This window comes from Cygnus atratus, chromosome 1, assembly GCF_013377495.2.
Source record: "Cygnus atratus isolate AKBS03 ecotype Queensland, Australia chromosome 1, CAtr_DNAZoo_HiC_assembly, whole genome shotgun sequence".
NCBI lineage: Eukaryota > Metazoa > Chordata > Aves > Anseriformes > Anatidae > Cygnus > Cygnus atratus.
Genome location: NC_066362.1, coordinates 93,513,291 through 93,533,799, shown reverse-complemented (window position 1 = coordinate 93,533,799; position 20,509 = coordinate 93,513,291). Strand labels below are relative to the sequence as shown.

The 20,509-nt window shown below is 42.8% G+C and overlaps 1 protein-coding gene across 7 annotated transcripts in view; it reads right to left on the bottom strand.

Moving 5' to 3' along the window:
* CMSS1 (cms1 ribosomal small subunit homolog) overlaps window positions 1-20,509 on the bottom strand; it is a 238,528-nt gene that overhangs the window by 40,485 nt on the left and 177,534 nt on the right. Inside the window, exon 2 of one of the 7 annotated variants that reach the window (XM_035540691.2) lies at window positions 17,701-17,731. The exons of 5 other annotated variants lie outside the window; for them this stretch is intronic. In XM_035540691.2, the coding sequence (XP_035396584.1) occupies window positions 17,701-17,731 (31 nt within the window). Of the gene's footprint in view, window positions 1-12,915; window positions 12,956-17,700; window positions 17,732-20,509 lie in introns of those variants that run through there. One more of the 7 variants, XM_035540697.2, reaches the window with a different exon arrangement.

Sequence of the window (20,509 nt, the reverse complement as noted above, 5' to 3'; positions counted from 1 at the left end):
AAACCAAATTCCTCTTCAATCCTTACATTAATTAAAAGCACAGTGAATTTTTTGATTACAAAATAAAAAAGTGACTTTGTATTGATAAAACATTTTAATTTAAAATAGATGTCTATAATAAAGACAAGCCACAGTAAAATTTGGTTAAAATACTCAGCACAGACCCAGAATAATAATATTAGATATCATCTGCTATAGGAGAAAGCCAGAAATCATCAAGGACAACAGAAAAGCAGGATGTTCAGGGTTCAACACACAGCGCAGTGTCTATGTTATCTGCATGATCCAGGCTTAAGTAAGCCAAGGCTTAAGGACTGACAAAACATGTGCAGTCTGAGAAACACAGAGCAAACAAAGAACTCCAAATATGCAAGTTGTGTACTAATACATCATAAGACCCAGCAGAGATGATGTGATTTGTATCTTTAAACTCACAAAGCACATAGTTTTCTCCTCTGCATTCTCCTCTGCATCCTGAATTCACCAGTGGTTTGCTACCGTACGGAAATGAGAACGGTAAATGAATTGTCCAGGACTCGCCCAGGTTGCACTGAGATGCTGCGCTCCCCACCCTCAGTTCAGTGCGACCTGCAGAGGTGCCTGTGTGCTGCCCCAACCTGGCAGCAGCTGTAGAAACTGAATCTTCCTCCAAGAGGGATTAAAAAAAAAAACAAACAACAGAAAAAGTCCCAGACATTACAAAAAGACCAGGGGAAAATGCAAAGGCAGCAACCAAGCAGAGAGGTCAAGCTAAATGCAAGAGGAGTGCAGGAGACACCTCCGAAGCCATGGCAGGAGGGGAATGAGGACAACACATGTAGAACCCTGAGCCTCTACACTTTTCCACATCCATCATGGCAAAAATGCCTCACTTTCTACAGAAACAAACCTTTTCCTCTTCTTGATGTGGTGAGCATCACCTGCTCGGTGTGCAGCCCAGGGAACCCTGCCTTTGTCCCTGTATGGGGGCAAGGCAGAGGGGGTGACTCTTGCTGCTTTGAGGCACAGTCACAGAGCTGTGGTAGAAACAGACCTGCTCCTAGCAGTGCCTACCCCTGCTGAGAGGCACTGAGCCCCTGATTGCTGCACCGCTTGGCCAAACACAGCCCATCTCTGACAGCTGCCCACTTTTGTTACCTAGATCTTTTGAGAAGGCACCATAATTATGGCTCTTCCCTGTAAAAGAAAAGGCTGGGGGGGGTAAACCAGAAAGCTTCCCATGTTCTCTTACACCAGTGTATTTGTAAAGTTGCCAAAGAAAAAAAGAAGAAAAAAGAAGAAAAAAAAAGAAAAAAAAAGAAAAAAAAAAGAAAAAAGAAAAAACACCACCAACAAAAGAAAACAAAATATCAATTTAGATTGGTTTTCAAGGATGCAAGAGTTCTGCGTAGGGAGAAGAAAAGGGTAGCTCATGTCTGTGTACAAGCAGCAAAGCAAACACCTGATTTAATACAATGGTAATGGCTTCCCTTTGACGATGGAAAAGGTACAGACCTAAACACCTGTCTCTGGCAAGGCATCTATTTCAGGAAGCACTACTCCCCCTTACTTTCTGCTAGCCTAAGAGTACTACAGATAATCTATTTTACAGTTTTCATTGCCACAAATATTACAGGAATAAATTGCTGCAGGAAATAACCACAGAACTGTGTAAAGGCAGTGACATCCTCAACTGCCTGTAAAATTACTCCAGACTGGAAAACAACTGTTCATATTTAGCAGCAATTGTTTGCGAAAGCAACGCTTAGAGAGTTTAGATTGAAAACCTCTAAGAGGAGAAAGCATCAAAGTACTGCCAGAGAATGAGATTTAGGAGCTAACTTTTTGATGTGGAGAGGCAGTTTCTGCACAGATTTGCAAGCCTGAGGCATTTTTTTCCACACTGAGCAACCAACCCAGCAGTTAGTTCAGATTTCAGAAGAGCTCAAGTGATGCATGTAACACCTGCTGTGTGCACTAACACTTCGCACTGTTCAAACCAGAAGGAAAAGAGCAGATGCTATTGATCTCCCTGCCTCAGGTTAAGCACCAGGAGTGGGAAATCCCCCACCAGGAACACCAGCACTCCCACAGCGCAGCCTCAAGTGATCTAGAATTTCCCTCCCAATTCTGTATTCTTGACTCACGTCTTGTCTTTTAACTGCATCCAAGGATGAGCACAGGTAAAGAATGCAGCAAGCTTTCCCTGGGGCTGACCCCGAAAGCTACTTCAGAATGGCAAGCCTGGGCAGATGCTAGCCAGGATCTCTGAAGAGAGCCCTAAAGAGCTTGAGCCTGCAAAGCCTCAACACTCCACAGCTCCGAACGCTGCTGGCTGCTTACCAACATCCTCAGCAATATCAAGAGCTGCTAATGTCCCAGCATCTTTCTACATGGCAGTAATTAAGAAAGTGAAGATAAGCAAGCATTGTTTTTACTGCATTTTGTCGTTATTGTTTTAAAACCTAGAGAACCTGTGTGTGTGTTCCTTAAACTTTTCATGCACGTGCTGGGAGCGGAGACTGGGACTTTGAAACAACTGAATCATACCGATGCCTACACCAAGTAGGATGTGCAGGAGTGAGTGGGAAACGTCACGTGCAAGAGTCTTCAGGCTGTCTGCATGCAGCAGGTGCCTGCTGCAGTATCACTGGAAAAAGCCATTCAGCCATTGTGATCATTTTTAAGAACAAGGAGACTGCACACAAAAATACAGGGTGCTGAGGGGGAAAACATCTCAGACAAGGCAAGGCATTTTTTGATAGGATTGTACAGTTTCTGGCCTATTGTAACACCACATAAGAATGGCAGAAATTTTGCAGAGAACAACTTTTTGTCTCTAGCATTTGAGGAAGATGAGGATCATAGCTTCATTGCACAGGCCAGCATCAGCAGGACGGTAACACACAGGGTGCAAGAGAGGAAGGTCCAAAGTCTCCAACCTGTGCTCAACACAGAAAGCATTCAAGAAATCAGACAGCTCTTTTTCTTAACCACCAAATCCAAATTGGGAAGCAGAAATAACCGTAGAGGATTTTCATCCGAAGAACAGACCCTATTCTGGTCTGTCAGTCAAGACTGCTGTTAGCATGCCCTTCAGGAAGCTCACAGTACCCTCGTATTCTGCTATGCAAGTAGGAAACAAAGTTCCTTCTGCTGCAGTCCTGTGTTGAATTATGGGGTCGTTTTTCAAGGAGAGTTTTTAAGTGAACAGCGCTATGATTTGGACATGATCAGAGGTCTGCAGATCTGTCTGCTGCTTTCAACACAGTCAGCTACAAGGTGCGAGCAACTTGCCCGCAGAACCAAACAGGAGCCAGTGTGAGTCCATCTCAGATGGTTCATCTCATTCCTACCAGGAGGCCCAAAGCAGGCAGCTGCTCCTCCTCACTGGGAGTGCTTGCAATGGCATCCCAGCAGATTAGGCTCTGTTCCCCATGAAGCTATACATTATTAATCTTATCTGAAGCAGACAGTGCTGACGCCCAGCTTCCTCAGTGTCTGGAAGAACACCAGCTGTCTCAAACTCAGCCCAAGGAAATGCACAGAACGTGCGCGAGTATCAAGAGGAAATGTATCCTAAAGCTTTGCAGGATTCAGAATCCCTCCCCTCTTTTTTTTCCTACATGTTACCAAATCAACTGCCTGGGATTTATACCCCACTCTGTGTCTCTGCATCCCCAGGTGTAAGAATACTTTTTTGTATTTTCCAGTTACGAGACACCTGTCCTACTTCCTCTCAGACAACGACCTGTCCCTCCTGGCCCATCCATTTGATTTTGAGCATGGGTTACTGCAAGATTGGTTTTATCAGACCAACAGAAGAAGATGTCCAGATTATGCAGCTGGTGGAAGATACAGCAGCACCCCTCCCAAAGCCCAGATATGGGCACTGTAAAGAAAATTACTGTACACAAAATAATTCCTTAGCTTCTACCTTGTAGAAATCCTTCAAGGACTTGGTTCTAGGACTCAGTAATCTCCATGGTCCTTTTTCTTCATCAGCCTTGAGCATTACAACCAACAAACACTACACAGTTCTTAGCATTGTGAATAAAAAGTTCATTTCCACTGAAGGGCAACCAAGTTGAGGAAGGACTTTTTACCTCAAACTTAGTAAGTTGTCTATAAGGGGTACTGAATAACACTCATAGACGTTCATGGTCATAAACTGTTGGATGGCAAATTACCCCCAAAACAGGAAAAAAATGAATCTTTACCGACTTACAGACCTTTCAAAGTCTAACAATCTCAAATAACCTTTAACAGTTATGTAGATACAGCACAGATTAGTGCAATACAAATACATGGCTTGGCAGGTAGATTAAGGCCTTTAAAAATCGAAGAACACTAAGCACCATAGCTAATTTTGTACCAGATACTTGTTTCTTGGACCCATTTTTAATTTCGGGATGCAGTCCAGCAGTGAGTTGGTTTATGAACATTCAAACCAAGATACACATGCACAACCCACCCTCCCAAGAAAGACAGAGATCTCTGTTGTGGCACCATTACACACAAGGAAGAGCTATTTTTAAATAAAAACCATCCACTACAGGGTAATAAAATGATTTCCAAGAAGTTTTTGATCCCCTAAACTAGGGATCAAGACTTTGCTAGCAAGTCGGAAAGTGTTCTACAATTTGACATGTTACAGCCGAGTCGAGGAAAGATAAGTCAAGCAACCTGAATGGCTACCACGCACTCATTTTTACAGCAGAAATCGACACAACACGTTCACATCTAATGAAACCACACTATTCATTATTCTGGAAAATACACTAATTCTACTCACCATTTCCCACAGGTTTACAGCACCAAGAAATCTAGATTTGTGTCATTAACCTCTAGAACTAATGACTGACTACCAGTAAGAGTGCAGTAGGTGGTGATGAAAACAACAGAAATGCCCCATAATACGGGTGTTATTCCCTTTGTGTCAGGAGGCACTGTGTGGTAAGTGAATATTAAGTTCAAAGACACAGCTCGTTTTACACGGCTGGCCTCTCCTATGAAAGCTGAATTTGGAGCATGTTGGTGTAGCAACATGCTCCCAAGACTTTTTCTGATCAGTAACTATAATGAAACACTATGGCTGAATAGTACTATCCTCACCCACTTCCATCATCAAAACAAGATGACATCATTACTTTTATTTTCTAAAGCTCATTTTTGGCAAAGGCAGTCATGTGTTCCCCTAGGTACTGTTTAGAAAGCTAGATTAGTAGATTAATCCATTTGTCTCCCCAAGAGTTGTGCTTTTTACATTGTCATATTTACTACATAGCTTCGGGCGTGGCAGATAAAGACTGTCTTAAATTTGTGCTTGCCTCAGATCTGTCTGACAGGGCTCCTTGTGCCTCTGGAAGCAGGCTGACGGTTTAGTAGCATGAAGTCCTGGGTTTAATCCTGGTATAAAGCATTTGAAAAAAATAAACTTTTCCAAGTAGAAGACTGAAAAATATTACACTTCCATACTCAAATTCCACAAGGCAAATCTACTTATCCCCAAGATAAACCTTTACATGTATATTTACCTGGCAAGTACATATGATGGTGTTTAACTAGACCTGTTTATCATTGCAGCAAAGGAGGCCTAGATAAACACATATAACGGATCAGTTTAGCTAAAGCCCGTAGGCTTCCCACATTCTGAGGGGCTGACCCTCAGAGTCATTGTGTATTTCTATTAAGACACATCCACTAAGCTTTCATCACAAGGCAATGACTAAATTTCCTCCACTACCTGATCTGCAATTAATTGGTGGTGTTAAGAGCCTAACGTCTCACATACCTGCATACAGCAATGGAGCCAAAATCTGCCTATATATGTAGGACAAAACAATTTAAATATACAACAAATAGAGAAAATTTGATTTTAATTACACTGGACACAGTATTTGTCCAAGCAAATGCACAAGGGGAATATGTTACAAACAAAGCAAACAAAAAAATCCAGAAAAATTGGCACGTCAAAAGAGAATTATGGTCACGTCTCTCATGGTAGAAAGGTTGATAAAAAGAGTTCAGAACTGCTGCCAAGGTTTTTGTCATCCTGAATTTGTATTGGCTGTTCAGACACTGGTCACAAGATGTATAGAATAACACAACATTTAGTTTCATACAGAACTGTTACTGCATGTAAAACTAAACAAGTTTGTTTTTTCTGTTGTTTTGTTTTGTTAAAACCAACCACCATTCAGCACGTTTGGTAGAATACACATCTTTCAGGAGTCTTTTAATCAACCATAGCAATTTGTAAACCCATTTCAAAAATAAATATTTAGAGGTCATGTAAGCAATGAACTCAAAGAATGGCTTACATCCAGGCATTGTGTAGACTGAATGATGTGATCCTCCAGACATCTTTCTGCCCATGTGGTGCCATCAAAGAATTTTATTTTTTTAAACATGACCAAAATTAAGGAAAGACAGAGATGTGAGGAACTAACTGTAAATGAAATGGGGTCATGCGAGAGGGGTCAAATCCCCTACTCAACCGTGAGCCAGCAGAAAGGAGGGAATGAGATAAGACAAAAGGTTGGAGCAACAATGGTGGCCAGATCTCTTCTTGGAAAGAGCTTAAGAACTGAATTAAAACAAAAGCCAACCCTCACACTTCTCCTCAGACATCTGCTACTCTCTGCCCTCTTTTCTCCTCACTAGTCTGGAGAAGACTTTTACCAGACAGATGTTTTTTAATTGCCCACCTGGACATCGAGGTGCTCAAGGAAGGAGCTGAGGGCAGCTGGCAAAATACACAGTTCCACCAAACATCCTTCCTTGATCCAAGAACTTTCTGGGGGTCAAGGAAATGGGGGAAAAAAAGAAACAACACTTCACCATTGAGAAATGATTTCCCACCTCAGCCTAGAGAGCAACTCTTTAAGAAGTGCCATCGCTCCCTCAGTTCAGTAACAGTACAAGGGATTCCTTCTGACTTTGGAGGCCATGCAGAAGGCCGCCTTCTACTACCTCGCCACCAACCATGCCAGGTCTCTGCACCAATTTGCAGCAATATACTTCGTTGCGCTACTCTGCTAAATTAGTTGCAGATGCTTCTGTAGTAAATCTTTCCTCAGCTGTGCGCTTCAGAAAAATGAACTGGAAAAGTCTGCTTCATAGGCTCCATGTCAGCCACAAAAAAACTGCATGAAACCATGAAGTCAAACACAAAGCCCCCTGGGGGATTCTGGAGCACTACTGTCACATCCTGATTTTCAAATTTCATCCACTCAGCTGAAAGGATGTTTAAAACCAACATTTCTGGGGACAAAGAAAATCTCATTTCATTCTTCTCTCATTATTGAAGTGTGGCTGAACCCTTCTATTCTCAGAACTGCCAAAAATAAATAAATGCTGCTACATGTAGGGAACTTTCAGCCTCAGAAGTGTAATTTCTCACAAGAACTTCTGAGCAACTGAAGATGTGGGAAAGGACATTATTACTTGCTCTCAGCTAGAGCAGTTGCTAATACGAATATATGGGCCTCTTTAAAGTCCGCTTGCACAAATGGTTAGCCTTTCAGTAAACAGCAGAGTAATTTATCACCAGACCCCACACCTCCCTCCTTAGAAATGCCATACACCTGAATACCATTTGTGAAAACAGACCCCAGCTCAAGGCGAACATCGTCTCGTGCCCTGCTGTAGATGTGAGCTCTGCTCCAGCACCCAAGGTGCAGCTCCTTAACAGGGGGACAGGGGCCTTCGTGCTGGAGTTCTGCCCGTCTCTGGGAAATGCCACCACACTGCCACTCCTGGCTCTCGCCTCCTTTCTCAGGTTTACCTCTATGGCTGAAAAGTTTATTTGGCATTCTAGCTCATCTATACCATCAGTTCAAATTTAAAGCATTAAAAACTTGCCAGTTAACTTTGGGTTTGAGGTCGAGATTGAGAAAGCTCACAAAACCCAGGACGCTCAAGCTTAGCTTAAAGCTACAAATTACAGCCCTTCTCCCAGCACCTTCTTGTCCTCTTCGGACAAGAGGAAATGGCCTCAAGTTGTGCCAGGGGAGGTTTAGGTTGGATATTAGGAGAAATTTCTTCACTGAAAGAGTCATGAGGCATTGGAACAGGCTGCCCAGGGAAGTGGTTGAGTCACCATCCCGGAGGTATTCAAAAGACGTGTAGATGTGGTGCTTAGGGACATGGTTCAGTGGTGGACTTGGCAGTGCTAGTTTAACGGTTGGACTTCATGATCTTAGAGGTCTTTTCCACCCTAAATGATTCTGTGATTCTGTATTTACAATAATAAATAAATAAATAAAAGAAATTTATCAGAAAAAACATATATAAAAGTAGAGTGAGTTTTCAGAGGACAGCCATAATCTATGCAAACAGGTATGCTACAGCATAGGATGGTGAGATGATTTCCCTCAAATGTTACATGAAGTTGATGGCAAAGCCAGGAACAGAATGCAAATCTTGTTTATGTGGTACAACATCAATAAACCCATGTGTGGCTTTTCTGCTTATTTACTGTACGTGTCTCTAAGTCTACTTACTTTTCACATACTGATTATGCAAGACTGAGGTATGCTTTTCCCACACTTGGAAGTGTGACATGTAACTGCTTGTTGTTATCACGGTGTGAATTACCACAAGAGTGGGAACCGTACCTCTGAACAGCCTGACTTTGTTCAGCTACAATCCTAAGCCTTTATGCTTGCAGCTAGAGTATGTCACTTATGAACGCCTTGTGGCCAAATAAGACAAATTCCACCCCCCCCTTACTACTCTCCAAGTGCCCATGGCACCGAACCCCTCAACATAAATTTTGTGTGATGTTAGACGCACAGAAACGAACAGCCATCCAGCAACCCCTGTAGCAGCACACAGTTAGGGGATCTCAAACAGGCCAGGAAAGAGAAGCCACCGCTGTACTATCCCCTGCTTTGCATGTGGAAGATTCCTGTTTCTCAGGACATTGTAAAAAAGAAAAAAAAAAAAACACAAAAAACCCTTGTCCCACACAGAGCCCAGTCAGCACAATACGGTTCCCACTGCCCTCCCCATTTGCTTTGCTTTGTAGGGAAACGGGGCTTGTATGACCACTGTATCTGCCTGTATGTATATGTCAGTGTGCTGATCCCAGAATTTTAGTTTAGACCTACAGTCATATTACAACGACATTTGACAAAAGGACAGAGAAAGCAGACTCTTGCAAGTTCTTACAAGTTTATGAAAATTATCAGGGAGGCGATGCTGTAATTCTCCTGGCTGAAGGAGTGGCAGGCACATGAGGTCCCAGAGAGCATGGAGAATCCCAACAAATTCCTCAGCCATGGGAAAAGTTTCAGCTGCGGCTCACAATCAACCACTGGACACAAATTTATAGAAAAATAGGCATGGTCAGCCCCACTGTTCAGAAAACTACTTGTCTGGCTAGGCAGTCATTGGAAGACGTAGTTATGCAAATGATTTATTCTATTTTTTCCTCTAAGAAATCTTTCCCAGCACTGAAGAAGGAGGGAGCAAAATGGTGGATGACAAACACATTCACTAGCACAAGAAATACCTTTATAAAAGCAGATTTTGTGTTTTCTAATTTAAGAAGAAAAAAGCCAGTGACAGGGTGCGGCAAGAGATCCTGTTAGTTTCTAAGCTAGTTATTTTCAAATGTGTTGCATGTATATACTTTCAAAACACAGAAATGTGTAACTTCTGGAAGGAACACCGAGGCTGAGCTGACATACATGTTTGGGGATAGGGAGCTTATCTTCTTAAGGTCTGCACATGAGAGCAGAGAGATCTACTGCAAATGTCTTGATCACCAGCACTGGCTGTGGCTGTTTAAGGGGAGAAGCGGCAGACTGACCCCATTATCACCCCCATCCAAGATCTGTCCCTTAGTCGCCCTTGCCCTTTGCAGCCCCGATGAACCAACCTGGCAATGCCCCATGACTTGTGCTGTTTACCCCTAACCTTGCTCCTGACAATCCAAGGCAGTCACAGAGGAAACACAAGGCACTGACCTGGCAAATCTGCAGGCACTTGTGGGAAGCAGGCGGTGACCTTTTTCAGCCAGCAAAACTACTGCAGAAAGACAGTGCTTGAGCAAACCTTAACACATAATTGAAAACTTCCCCACTGGCACAATAATGAAAGGGAAGTCTATTTTCCACCAGCAGTTTACTGTTCGAGGATGTAACCTGAGTACAAAAGGATGTATGAACTTCAGCTTCCGGGCTGGAAGAATCATGACAGAACCACAGCACACACGCTCATTTGTCCCGTCAGGAGTTCACTCAGACTTGACCATGCACGTGCCAGGTTGTCCTCCACAGCAGCACTTCTGTGAGAGTCAGGTATTTAACAACGTTGACAGCACTTGGGACACAGGCAGCACAAAACAGAGGATGGGTGGCTCAGACACTCTGAGGGCTGTGAGGCCCTGGCACAGGCTGCCCAGGGAAGCTGTGGATGCCCCATCCCTGGAGGTGCTCAAGGCCAGGCTGGATGGGGCTTTGGGCAGCCTGGGCTGCTGGGGGGTGTCCCTGCCCATGGCAGGGGGTTGGAACTGGATGGTCTGTAACGTCCCTTCCAACACAAACCATTCTGTGATTCTGTGACACATCGCTGTGCTGCGCAGAAGGTCTCAGTGGTTAGTGAGAACAGTCTTGCCATGCTTTCTCTTGAACCTTTGTCCTCCAAGAATCTGAACAGACAGTATGGCAGGAGAGCTGCGGGCTCCGTGCAGCACCTTCCACATAGAACTCTCTCAACTCTGACAGGCTTGGGGCTGTGACTATGTCCCTGGGGAGCCTGTTCCAGTGTGCAACAACCCTCTCAGTGAAGAACCGCAGCTCCCACATGCCTCTCCTGCATCAAGTCTTGATACCTAATACCACTGCCCCTTTTCCATGCCCATACAGCTTCCTTTAACTACCCCCCGTAAAACCATGAATACTATTTTTCACAAGTAGAAATTACCCACATTGACGTAATTCTTATATCACTTTAATAATAATAAAAAAAAGCTTGCAGTCTCTTGCCAGCAATAAAAGATGTCAACATCACCAAAAAGCGATCTAGCTATTATCAATGTAAGTGATAGCACTAAAAATATCTTTGTACTCCAACCCTCCATTACTCAATCTCTATCTATAAATACTTTAATGGGATTTATTCCATTTATTTTCAAGTTTCCCAGGTGACGACATGACAGACCTTCAACCTGGTCTTGCGCAACAAGCATAGGAGAGGTCAGAGAATTGGCAATAACAAACTGTTTGAGAGCCAGCAACAGCAAGAGGGAGTTCAGATACTTGATGACAATGCACTAACACAAATATATGTTTCCCTCCACAAGGACTCCAGCATTAAAAAACAAAAAAAAGAAAAAAGTTTTAGGAAGAGATCCTTCATGCCATTATCTCCTAGACTGTTTGATCTGGTTACCTAACTACAGTCTGAATGACTGGCATTTATCTGCAACTAACCTGCGAGAAGGACAAAGATCTGGTGTATCAAGTCTGCAGGATGGACCACAATACAACAATTCCTACATCTCTGAAATTTGTAATAAACAATCTGGCAAAGACCTCAGTTAAAAGTTTTTGCCCTGTTCTTCACATGCAATTGCACTCCCCAAATCGACAGCCATTTCTCTATTTTAGGATTTCGGGATGAATCATCCCATCTCCTGTTGTACAAGGCTTTGAGCATGCTTGCCACTGCCAGCATGCCCACTGTGTGCCTCCTCTGTTGCATGCCATGTGCCAACTGCTCAAGTGAAGCTCTTCTGGTGGGGCTGGGTCATGACACTGGCAGTGAACTTGTGCTCCAGGGGGAATGCATAGCAAGCCAAATCCCTGATGTGAGAAGTAGGCCAGAAAGATGGGGATGGGAGAATGCTTCTCCCCAGTACTAATGAGAATTTGAAAAGGCTTGACTTTGGCATAGAGAAATGAAAGGGCTCTTTTTTTCTTTTTTTAATATACTCCTCTGTTCACACACTACTGCACAGCAACGTGACAATCCTTCGTGGGAAGCTCAACAAAACACTTCAACTTCTCTTTGCCAGGGACAGCTTGGTTAGGTTACCAGAACACAGGAATCTACATGGAAGAAAAAAGCAGCAAAATGTTTATAAAACATCCACTTAAATCCAAGCTGGTGCTCCGTGCTCAGTAACACCTTGCGTAGCTGCTCCTGTCAGTGAAGCAACAGAAGAAGTGTTATTAAGGGCCTGTTCTTCAGCCATGCTCTAAAATCCCCCAGTATTAAGCAAGCCTGCCCGTCAGCCACCTTGTTCTGCTTGCAAGCAAACCCAACTCAAGTAACCTGAGTAGACATTAGCAACTCAACACTCACCGCAGTTTCATGTCGTGGTCTGACCAAGCGGCACAAGCACTTAACCACAACCTTTAACAACAGCAACGCTACGCATACTAATCCCTCACTGATATTTCATGTCAGCTCCCAACATGAATCAGCACAGACAGCGATGGATTTGGCTTAACAAGCCGAGTCAATTGTGCTTGCACTTTTTTGGAGCAAGGGAGCTTATCGTTCCTAGCGAAATCACAGAAGGATGCTGACTGCAGCCTGCCAACCTCCTCCCAGTGGTGCCTTGCCAAGGCTAACGCGCAGCCGGGCCGTCGCTGCTAGGGCTGCCCGAAAGGCTTGGACATTCCCTTCGGGGAAAAACACCTCAGGAGTTGATGTCATTTACACGTTACCTGACTCTGATGAGCAAACTTGCCCGCGGCCAAGCACAACACAACAGTGACACTTTGAAAGAAGTGTTCAGGACATGTTTTTCATTACCACAGTCAGCCCAAACACTCCACGGCCTCCACCTTATCCCACTGTGCCACAGCCATTAACAAGCTGAAGGGATAGTGACACATGGATGACGAAAACATTCCACCAGCAGGCTGGACTACACTGAAAATCTTGTGGGAATGTCAAGTTAGATATTTTCCATACCCTGGAGTGCTTTCTTGTGGCACATTAGACTTTCCAATCCTTTCATTTTTTTTCTTTAATTAACTACTGTGCTCAAGCTTCCTGGGGCTTCTTTTTTGCAGCAAGGCAGAACTTCAGAAGTCTAGAAAAATAAAAAAGCAATAACTCTTCAAATATTTTTCCCACCAAAAAGAAAGCATTTTTCCTCATATCCTCTGATTGTTTCCCCCTGTATCTTCCATGTTCTAAAACACTGACAGCATAAACAGACAGCCTAACTAATCAGAACCTCAGTCACAACAACCACAAAGAACTCAGAACATTAAATGCTGATGCCACAGGTTTCTAACACCAGCTCTGCTCGGAAGAACTGCTGTATTCTTGCATGATCAAACCTTAATACAGCGTCAAATTTCTCAGATATCCAGTGGGTGAGAGGAATGAAATATAAGCTCAGAGATCTCAGGTCCAGGGCGAGGTGAAGTCCTGAGGCAGTGTGGCATAGCAATGTGTGCAGCCAAGAGGGCACAGGAAAATAATTCATTTGACTTCTCCATCCAGAAAGGCTTTGAGAGGTATCCACAGCTGCTGGCTTAACAGAAGGAGCTGTGGATGACATCTATCCAAAGCAAGGCTCCTACTCACTCATCTAGAATAGAAGCAAAAGTCTTTTAACCACCTCATTTAAAAGCAAAATTATTGGAGGATGACTGTTCTTGTTGGGCATGCCAATAAACTGATAGATATGCCAGCACTTACGGACTTGGCTATCTCTAGGCAGGACATTGCACAGTGTCACTTCTAAAACAAGGTCAGTTATTTCCTTCCAACTGGTATGTGAAAGCTGCCAATAACAATAACAAAAGTATTCAAGAAGGAAAAAAGAAGCACAAACATGGGGATTAGCTGGAAATTTAGACAGTAATTTTTTATTACTATTACTATGTTTAATTGCAAACAGAGTCAGAACACATTCTCTTAGTGACAATGTAATTTAAGCAGTCTATTATTCAGTATTATGTCAAACCAACAGACTGCAAAACCTTAACCTCCATCTCAGGTTCATTCTCCTATCCCACCCCCAATATACTTGTTCCAAAAAACCACTATATTTAATCCCTGAGTGTATAAAACAGATAACATAAATGCTATTGTACTCAACTCTAGGGAATTGTACAGTACTCTTGAAATGTCTAAGGAAACTCCTGCTGGGATAATATTTAAGACTCTAGTCCCCAAAGCAACATTTCTCAAATGACCTCAAGCCTAAAGTTACCTAAGTTGCATCAAAGCTGCTCAGACATGTTGTTGCTGGCATCAGCTCAAGTTCTTTTAAAACATAGTCGAGATGTGCAATAAATAGAGAACAATGAAGTCAGCACATGTGAAAGAATTTAAAAAGTTGCCTATCAGAAAAAGCAAAGCAGAGTTTGCATGTAAATGTGAGCAATAATTTTAAAGGGTGGCTGAGTGCCCTGCTCACTTGCAACCTGCTCAGCCGTTACGCCCTTCTAAGTATTGCATGTTCTACCCTTTAGCTGTGTTAAGATGCTACTGATCCAGATACCAAGATGCATGTTAATACGCAACCTGCCAGAGGTGTTTGAAATTCCATCTGATCCTCATCAAAGAACAAAATTCCTTGCCCTTATTACAGTGTGTAAAAAGTTACCAAATGCCCCAGAGCAGGATGGCTACCTCCCTTGAACACCGTCTTCCCCACATCATAATACCATCAGCTTCAGGTGAACTATATGGGTTCCCCATGCTATCTTCATCTTTCAATAGTGGCTTTGAACCAAGAATTTTACTATTGAAGAACAAGTACGGAAGGGCTGAATCCCAAGATAAGTAAGCAGCAGGGCTGACCTCATAAGCTGTTCCCTAGGGCATACCATTGGGATTGCATTAGGTTCCTGGAAATATATGAAAAACAGACATTGAGGTTTTACCATTCATAGGCAGGAAGTAAACAATGTTTAGCAGGAATTAAATGCACTTATTATTCAAAGAAATTTAATACACATACAGAGCAGGCTGGGGTTAAAGTGATACTCAGATCCAATATGGGAACGCAGCAGGAGCAGGAGCAAAATCCACCCGTGTAGCTTACGCACATGTGCACACTTGTGAACATTTATAGAAAACTACAGGCACAGCTAACCAACGTTGAAGAAACATGGGCACTACATTAGAAAAATAAGAATTACAGAAGCACTTAGTGTTGTTCAAATCCACTCCCAGAGAATTTAGCAGGAAAAAAATATCACCAAACCTTCAAAACAAACAATCCACTTCAGTGGGAAGAAAATCAAGCTAGTGATGAGTACTTCTGAATACCCTCTCATCCTAGTAAAATGCTTTGCAGAGAACAAGCCGTGTGAGCCATGAAGCATTTCATCTTTTGTCTGCTTTGAGGTCACATGCTGATGAGCCTCACCCCTGAGCTTCCCCCTTGACACATGGAAGAAAACTACTGTAATATATTTGAAGTATGACCTTTAATCATTCTCTAATACTGAAGATTATCCTTCTGTTCTAATTTGCCATAGACTTTCAAGGGAAATTCACTGTATAATGAAAAGTTTCAGAAACACCAACAATACAGAAGTGCCTAGAATTTACTGCCTATCACTGCAGGAAGCCACAATCCTATACTGAAATTTCTTCAGATTTTTTTCCTGTTGTGATGACCCCAAGGGCAAGTACTCTGAACCTTAAAACAAAGGCACCTCACCTGCCTAAGCTGCAGCATTAGGGCCCATAGTTGGAGATGTTAGACACAGTCCTTATTTTGCATACTCCACTATAAGCTCACGTGGACCACACTAATGGTACGTATCAGAGACAATATGGGTCTTGCATTGGGCCTCTGCTATCTAGATTGCTGGAAAACCCCACTAATTTCACACTAACTAGCACTAAATTAATGGATCACCACTTGTATTTTAGGCTGCCCTCTCAGGCTTAAAATGAAGTAAAATCAGAACAACGATACTGAACCAGCAGAACATCTGAGTGAATATGCGAACAGAAAATATTGTATTGGTCTTTTTATTCCTCTGCTTGGTTTAAGAAAGTTTAGACGTTTAGATTATCCCCCCTCTAGTTTTTTTTCCCCAGTAAGCTGCAGCTGAGGAAGACTGAAGTACTCAATACTTTGAGCTCAACATTGCTGTGTTTTTCCCCCTTAGAGATAAATTAACTACTAAGAAAGAAATCATCTTAAAAGTACAATACTCATTTTCTTCTAGTATCTTACACCAGAAGAACTCAAAAAGCTGCATGCACTTTTTAATGCACTTATCAACCACAAATCCGGAAAACTGGACTTGCAACTACTGAGTCTTCCACAAGAGGTATCAGCTCTTGGTGAAAAACCTTCTTTTTGTTTGTTTGTTTTCAGGAACCAAAAGAAATAGCTTTTGGGACCCCAGAAAGAGAAAGAAAATCAGCTTTTAATCAGTCCCATCTCATGCAGCCAAAGTCTCACCTCTGGCTAATAAGGAAAAAATGCTCTTGATGTAGCCACACTGCACTACACTGGGATCTGGGTGTTATTCTGGTGCATGGACTGCTTGATTCACAAAAACCTGAAATTCTATGAAAAAGCTGATGGGTCAAACATTTTCATGTGTCACATACACCACCAGGGCACTGAGAACCTCTCAGCTCTGAGTGCAAACAGTACAGAACAGAAAGTACCCACATTAGGATTTGCAAGAGAACAGACAACCAGTCCCAATGCGTCCCAAGGCCGATCTGTTGTTCCATCACCCTGGCTTTATAATCCTAAATAGAACTGAAATAAACCCAGCTCAAAGCAAGGTTCTGAAAATTCAGCATACTAAAAAGTTGTTCTAATGTCCTAAGAGGCGCATATAAAACATGAAAACAAATATTAGCAATTAGGTTTTAGGGATTGTGATCTCACACATGAAAAAAAAACATTTTCAACCGAAGTCAATGGAATTATATCCATTGACACGAAAACACAACATGGCACTCAAAAAAATACCGTAAATCTTAAAATCCCCAGATACAACCTCTGTGGCCAGTGTCTATATTAGCCACATGTGCATTATCCTGAAAGGAGGTTTCAATTATTTTTATAGTGAGATAATGTTCCCTTGACTATCTTAAAGTCTTAGTAGCACATAACAATTAAATTTCATTCTTTAGAAGACAATAGCAAACATCTGCAACTTTGAATCTATTCAAGAACCAGCAATTTTCCCATTTTCTTCCTGAGAAGGGTGACATCTCTCTGACTTTTCCACAATACCATAAAGCTACTGACAAGCTACATACAAGAATTTGAGGGGGAAGCAGGGGGAAGTCTTCTCTGACGCCAAGTCCAAGCTGGAAGTTTTGCACTTTGCCAGTTGCAAGAAAAATGGGAAACAAAACACTTCATTTGTAATAAAGTATCAGCTAACACCCTTAGCAGAAGGAAACCCAGACCTCACCAGCCAAATCTGACTTTCACTCTGTGAACTAAAAATATATTTGCAGAGGTTTGTTAATATGGTTGACCTCAAAATTTGGAACTTTCTTCCTTCCAGATGCAAAATAGCTCAAGATTCTGTGTTTTCAGGGATGGATCCAAAGGCCCCTCTACCGTCTAGTCCCTACTGAATTTAATCACCAAGCATTAGCGAATACAGCCAATTCTAGAAACTAAGGAACCAGTTATCCCCACTTTTGGATATAAAACTGAGCAGTTAGTCTCTTCTGTGTTTTCTATGATATACTTTACAGTACTGCTATGCAAGCTTTAGCACATTGCATGATGCCAACACTGACCTTTCCCAGCAAAGCTCTCCTCTGTTTGATCCTAATAATTAGAGGAAAGAAAATAGGACAATTATCAGGACAGAGATCAAATTTAGGTTCTTCTTTCCTCATCTCCGCTTTTAAGATGATGTTAAAAACCACAAAAAGGTATGAGACTACACATATTTAGTAATGAAGAGAAGCACAGAAAAGGTACCATGAAGGTGGCTATAAAAAAAGACTACCTAAAGCTTGTTTCACCAGAGGAGAAACTGACATATATATTAGCCAGCAACAGCACTACAAGTCAAGCTGAATGCTCACAGCTAATCCAAACTGCAATTTGATTTGTCTGTGCTAGAAACTGAAGAAAAAATATTTCAGGTTGTTGGGTTGTGGGCTGTTTCTTTTTTTTTTTTTAAAAAAAAAAAAGTTACTGTCCAGTAACTAAGGATTGCTTGGATGACATCATTGTAATGTTTACCATGCCATGACTGTGTGTAGGAACACTCAGGCAAGCCACATTCCTTTCAGGACTTCCAGCACCAGCAGCAGTGTCCTCAGACCTTCTTCCCTATGGGCATGTGATTAAAAGAATCGGTGGATCACACCAGTTTCTTTAAAATGTATAATTATCTAATTTTCCTAGCAAAACCCCAGGGCAAACAGACAGGAAGGTTAGCTGTGTTTGCGCATAAAGAAAATAGACTCAATTTACTGGAGAATGATGTTCTCTTTCTCCTCTAAATGATGGTTCATGTGCATGGTTACCGTTAGTATGTCCTTCCCCTGCCTACCTCACCTGAAATAGGGTCTCTGAAAGTCCAGCAGCACAGTGATCACTGAGCCCTTTTGCAGCAAAACCCAAATCCCACCTGATGTCCTTTACAACAGTACTTAGCAGAGATGCACACCTTGTTAGCAGCTCTGCAGACCTTGGGACAGGGAATATTCATTTAGAGAAGCTAATGGAGGTTACTTGCATTTACGGAAGGAAAGAACGCCAGTCCCCACTAGCAGCTCTAGCACACTAATATCAATGTACAAATTACAATCTGCCACACAATGGAACCACCTCCAAGTGGAGCCAGTGGTATAGAAGAGCCTTTTTAACACAGAAATGCAGAGCAACGCATTCTCCTACAGCTTAAACTCATTGTGGGTGGTTGGAAAAAGCATACTTTCTACCAGCAATATGGACAATCTTCAGGCAAGGATGTTAGCACCTGAGAAGAGGGGAGTGGAGCGAAAGAAACCAGCTTCATTCCCTGACATGACATGGAACTTGACGTGCTTTTCAAGGCAGTTAGTCAGTCCAGGAGAAATGCTACATCTGGGAAAATGGCTGTGTAATGGGGACACAGCACTGAGCAGGTCAGCCTCAACCTCTTCAGATTTCCTTTTTTTAGCAGAAATCATGTCCCCCCCCCAAAAAAAAACCAAACTAATCCTCTTCAAAATATAAGGGAACAGGCAGCCTTGCATTCATTTTCTTGTGAGAAATTCCAAGACCCAATTAAGTTACCAGAGATCTATACCAGATCATTCAGAAACTGAACTATAACCTGCAGTTACAGAGGCAAAGATGATGCATTTCTACATGTGTATTAGCACAGAAATGTACAGTGTAACACAGATTCAGAAAAACAAACCTCCTTTTAGATGTGGGGCTGAAATGACCTCAAAACAAAAATTATCCAGATTAAATAGGCACCTTTTGAAGCCCCAGATATGAACCTGTGACCCCTGGCTGACAGGGACCTACCTGTGAGACGTGTGGAGAACCACGAGGGCTCGGCAAGCACACCTTGCGGCCTAGTGTCCCCTGAAGCCACTGAATGAGACTTGCTAAGAACAAGGATTTAAACCAGGCTGTGGGAGCATGGCTCACCAAGAATAGGGTGTCTATGGGGCAGCAGACAGCCCAGTGATGTGCACTGCACAGAAGATCAAGCCAGTGGAGTCACAGAAAGCGGCAGGGCTGGAGGGGCTCTCACCCACACAGCCAGGCAAGGCTCCACCAGGCCCTGCCTGACTGGTGCAAACCCAGGACAAGACAGACCTGAACGGGCTGAAGGTATGAAGGATCAGGAGTGCAGGGAGATGCAGATATGCGGGATGACCTACAGGGAACACAGCATCTGCTTTCCAAAACTACCCAGTGAGTCACCAGGGTGGAAAATACAGCGTCTGCTCTAGTCCTTCTGAGGAAGGAGCCATTTGCAAGGCTCTAATTGGCCTCAGTGGGGATCCCTCGTTAGTCATCACGGTTCGCTGTGAAGCGGAGGTACTTTCTGTGAATGGCCAAACCACAGCGATGAAACAGATTTCTTCAAGACTGAGAGACATGAAGCAATCCCCTGCCACAACAAAGATACTATCAGCTACTGTCATCATCCTGCACTTTCATTTGTGAGTGAAGATGCTCAGTCTGACCGCTTCTGTGTCAAACGGAAGAAAATGGCCTGCTGAGAAGGAAGCTTTGGATTTTTTCTTGGCAATGCGCTCTGGCCCTGGGCTCCAAACTCTGACACACCACATGTAAGCAGATTATGCTCTTCACCCAGCATACAAGGAGCTGCATCTCCTCAGCAAGAAATGGAGCTCTCATAGCTAACATCTAGCTACAACGCAGCTATGTAAAAATACAAAACCAAACCAAACCCAGAGACTGGAAACTGAGCCATCAAACAGGCAACATGCATTAAAAGCTACAAAGATGGTAAAAACATTAAAATTCACAAAAGAAGCGACATTATTCGGAAAGGCTTGGGTAACCTCCAGCAAAGAGCAGCAAATCACAAGTGAGCTCTGGCTTGTCAAGACAAGAAGAGGAGGC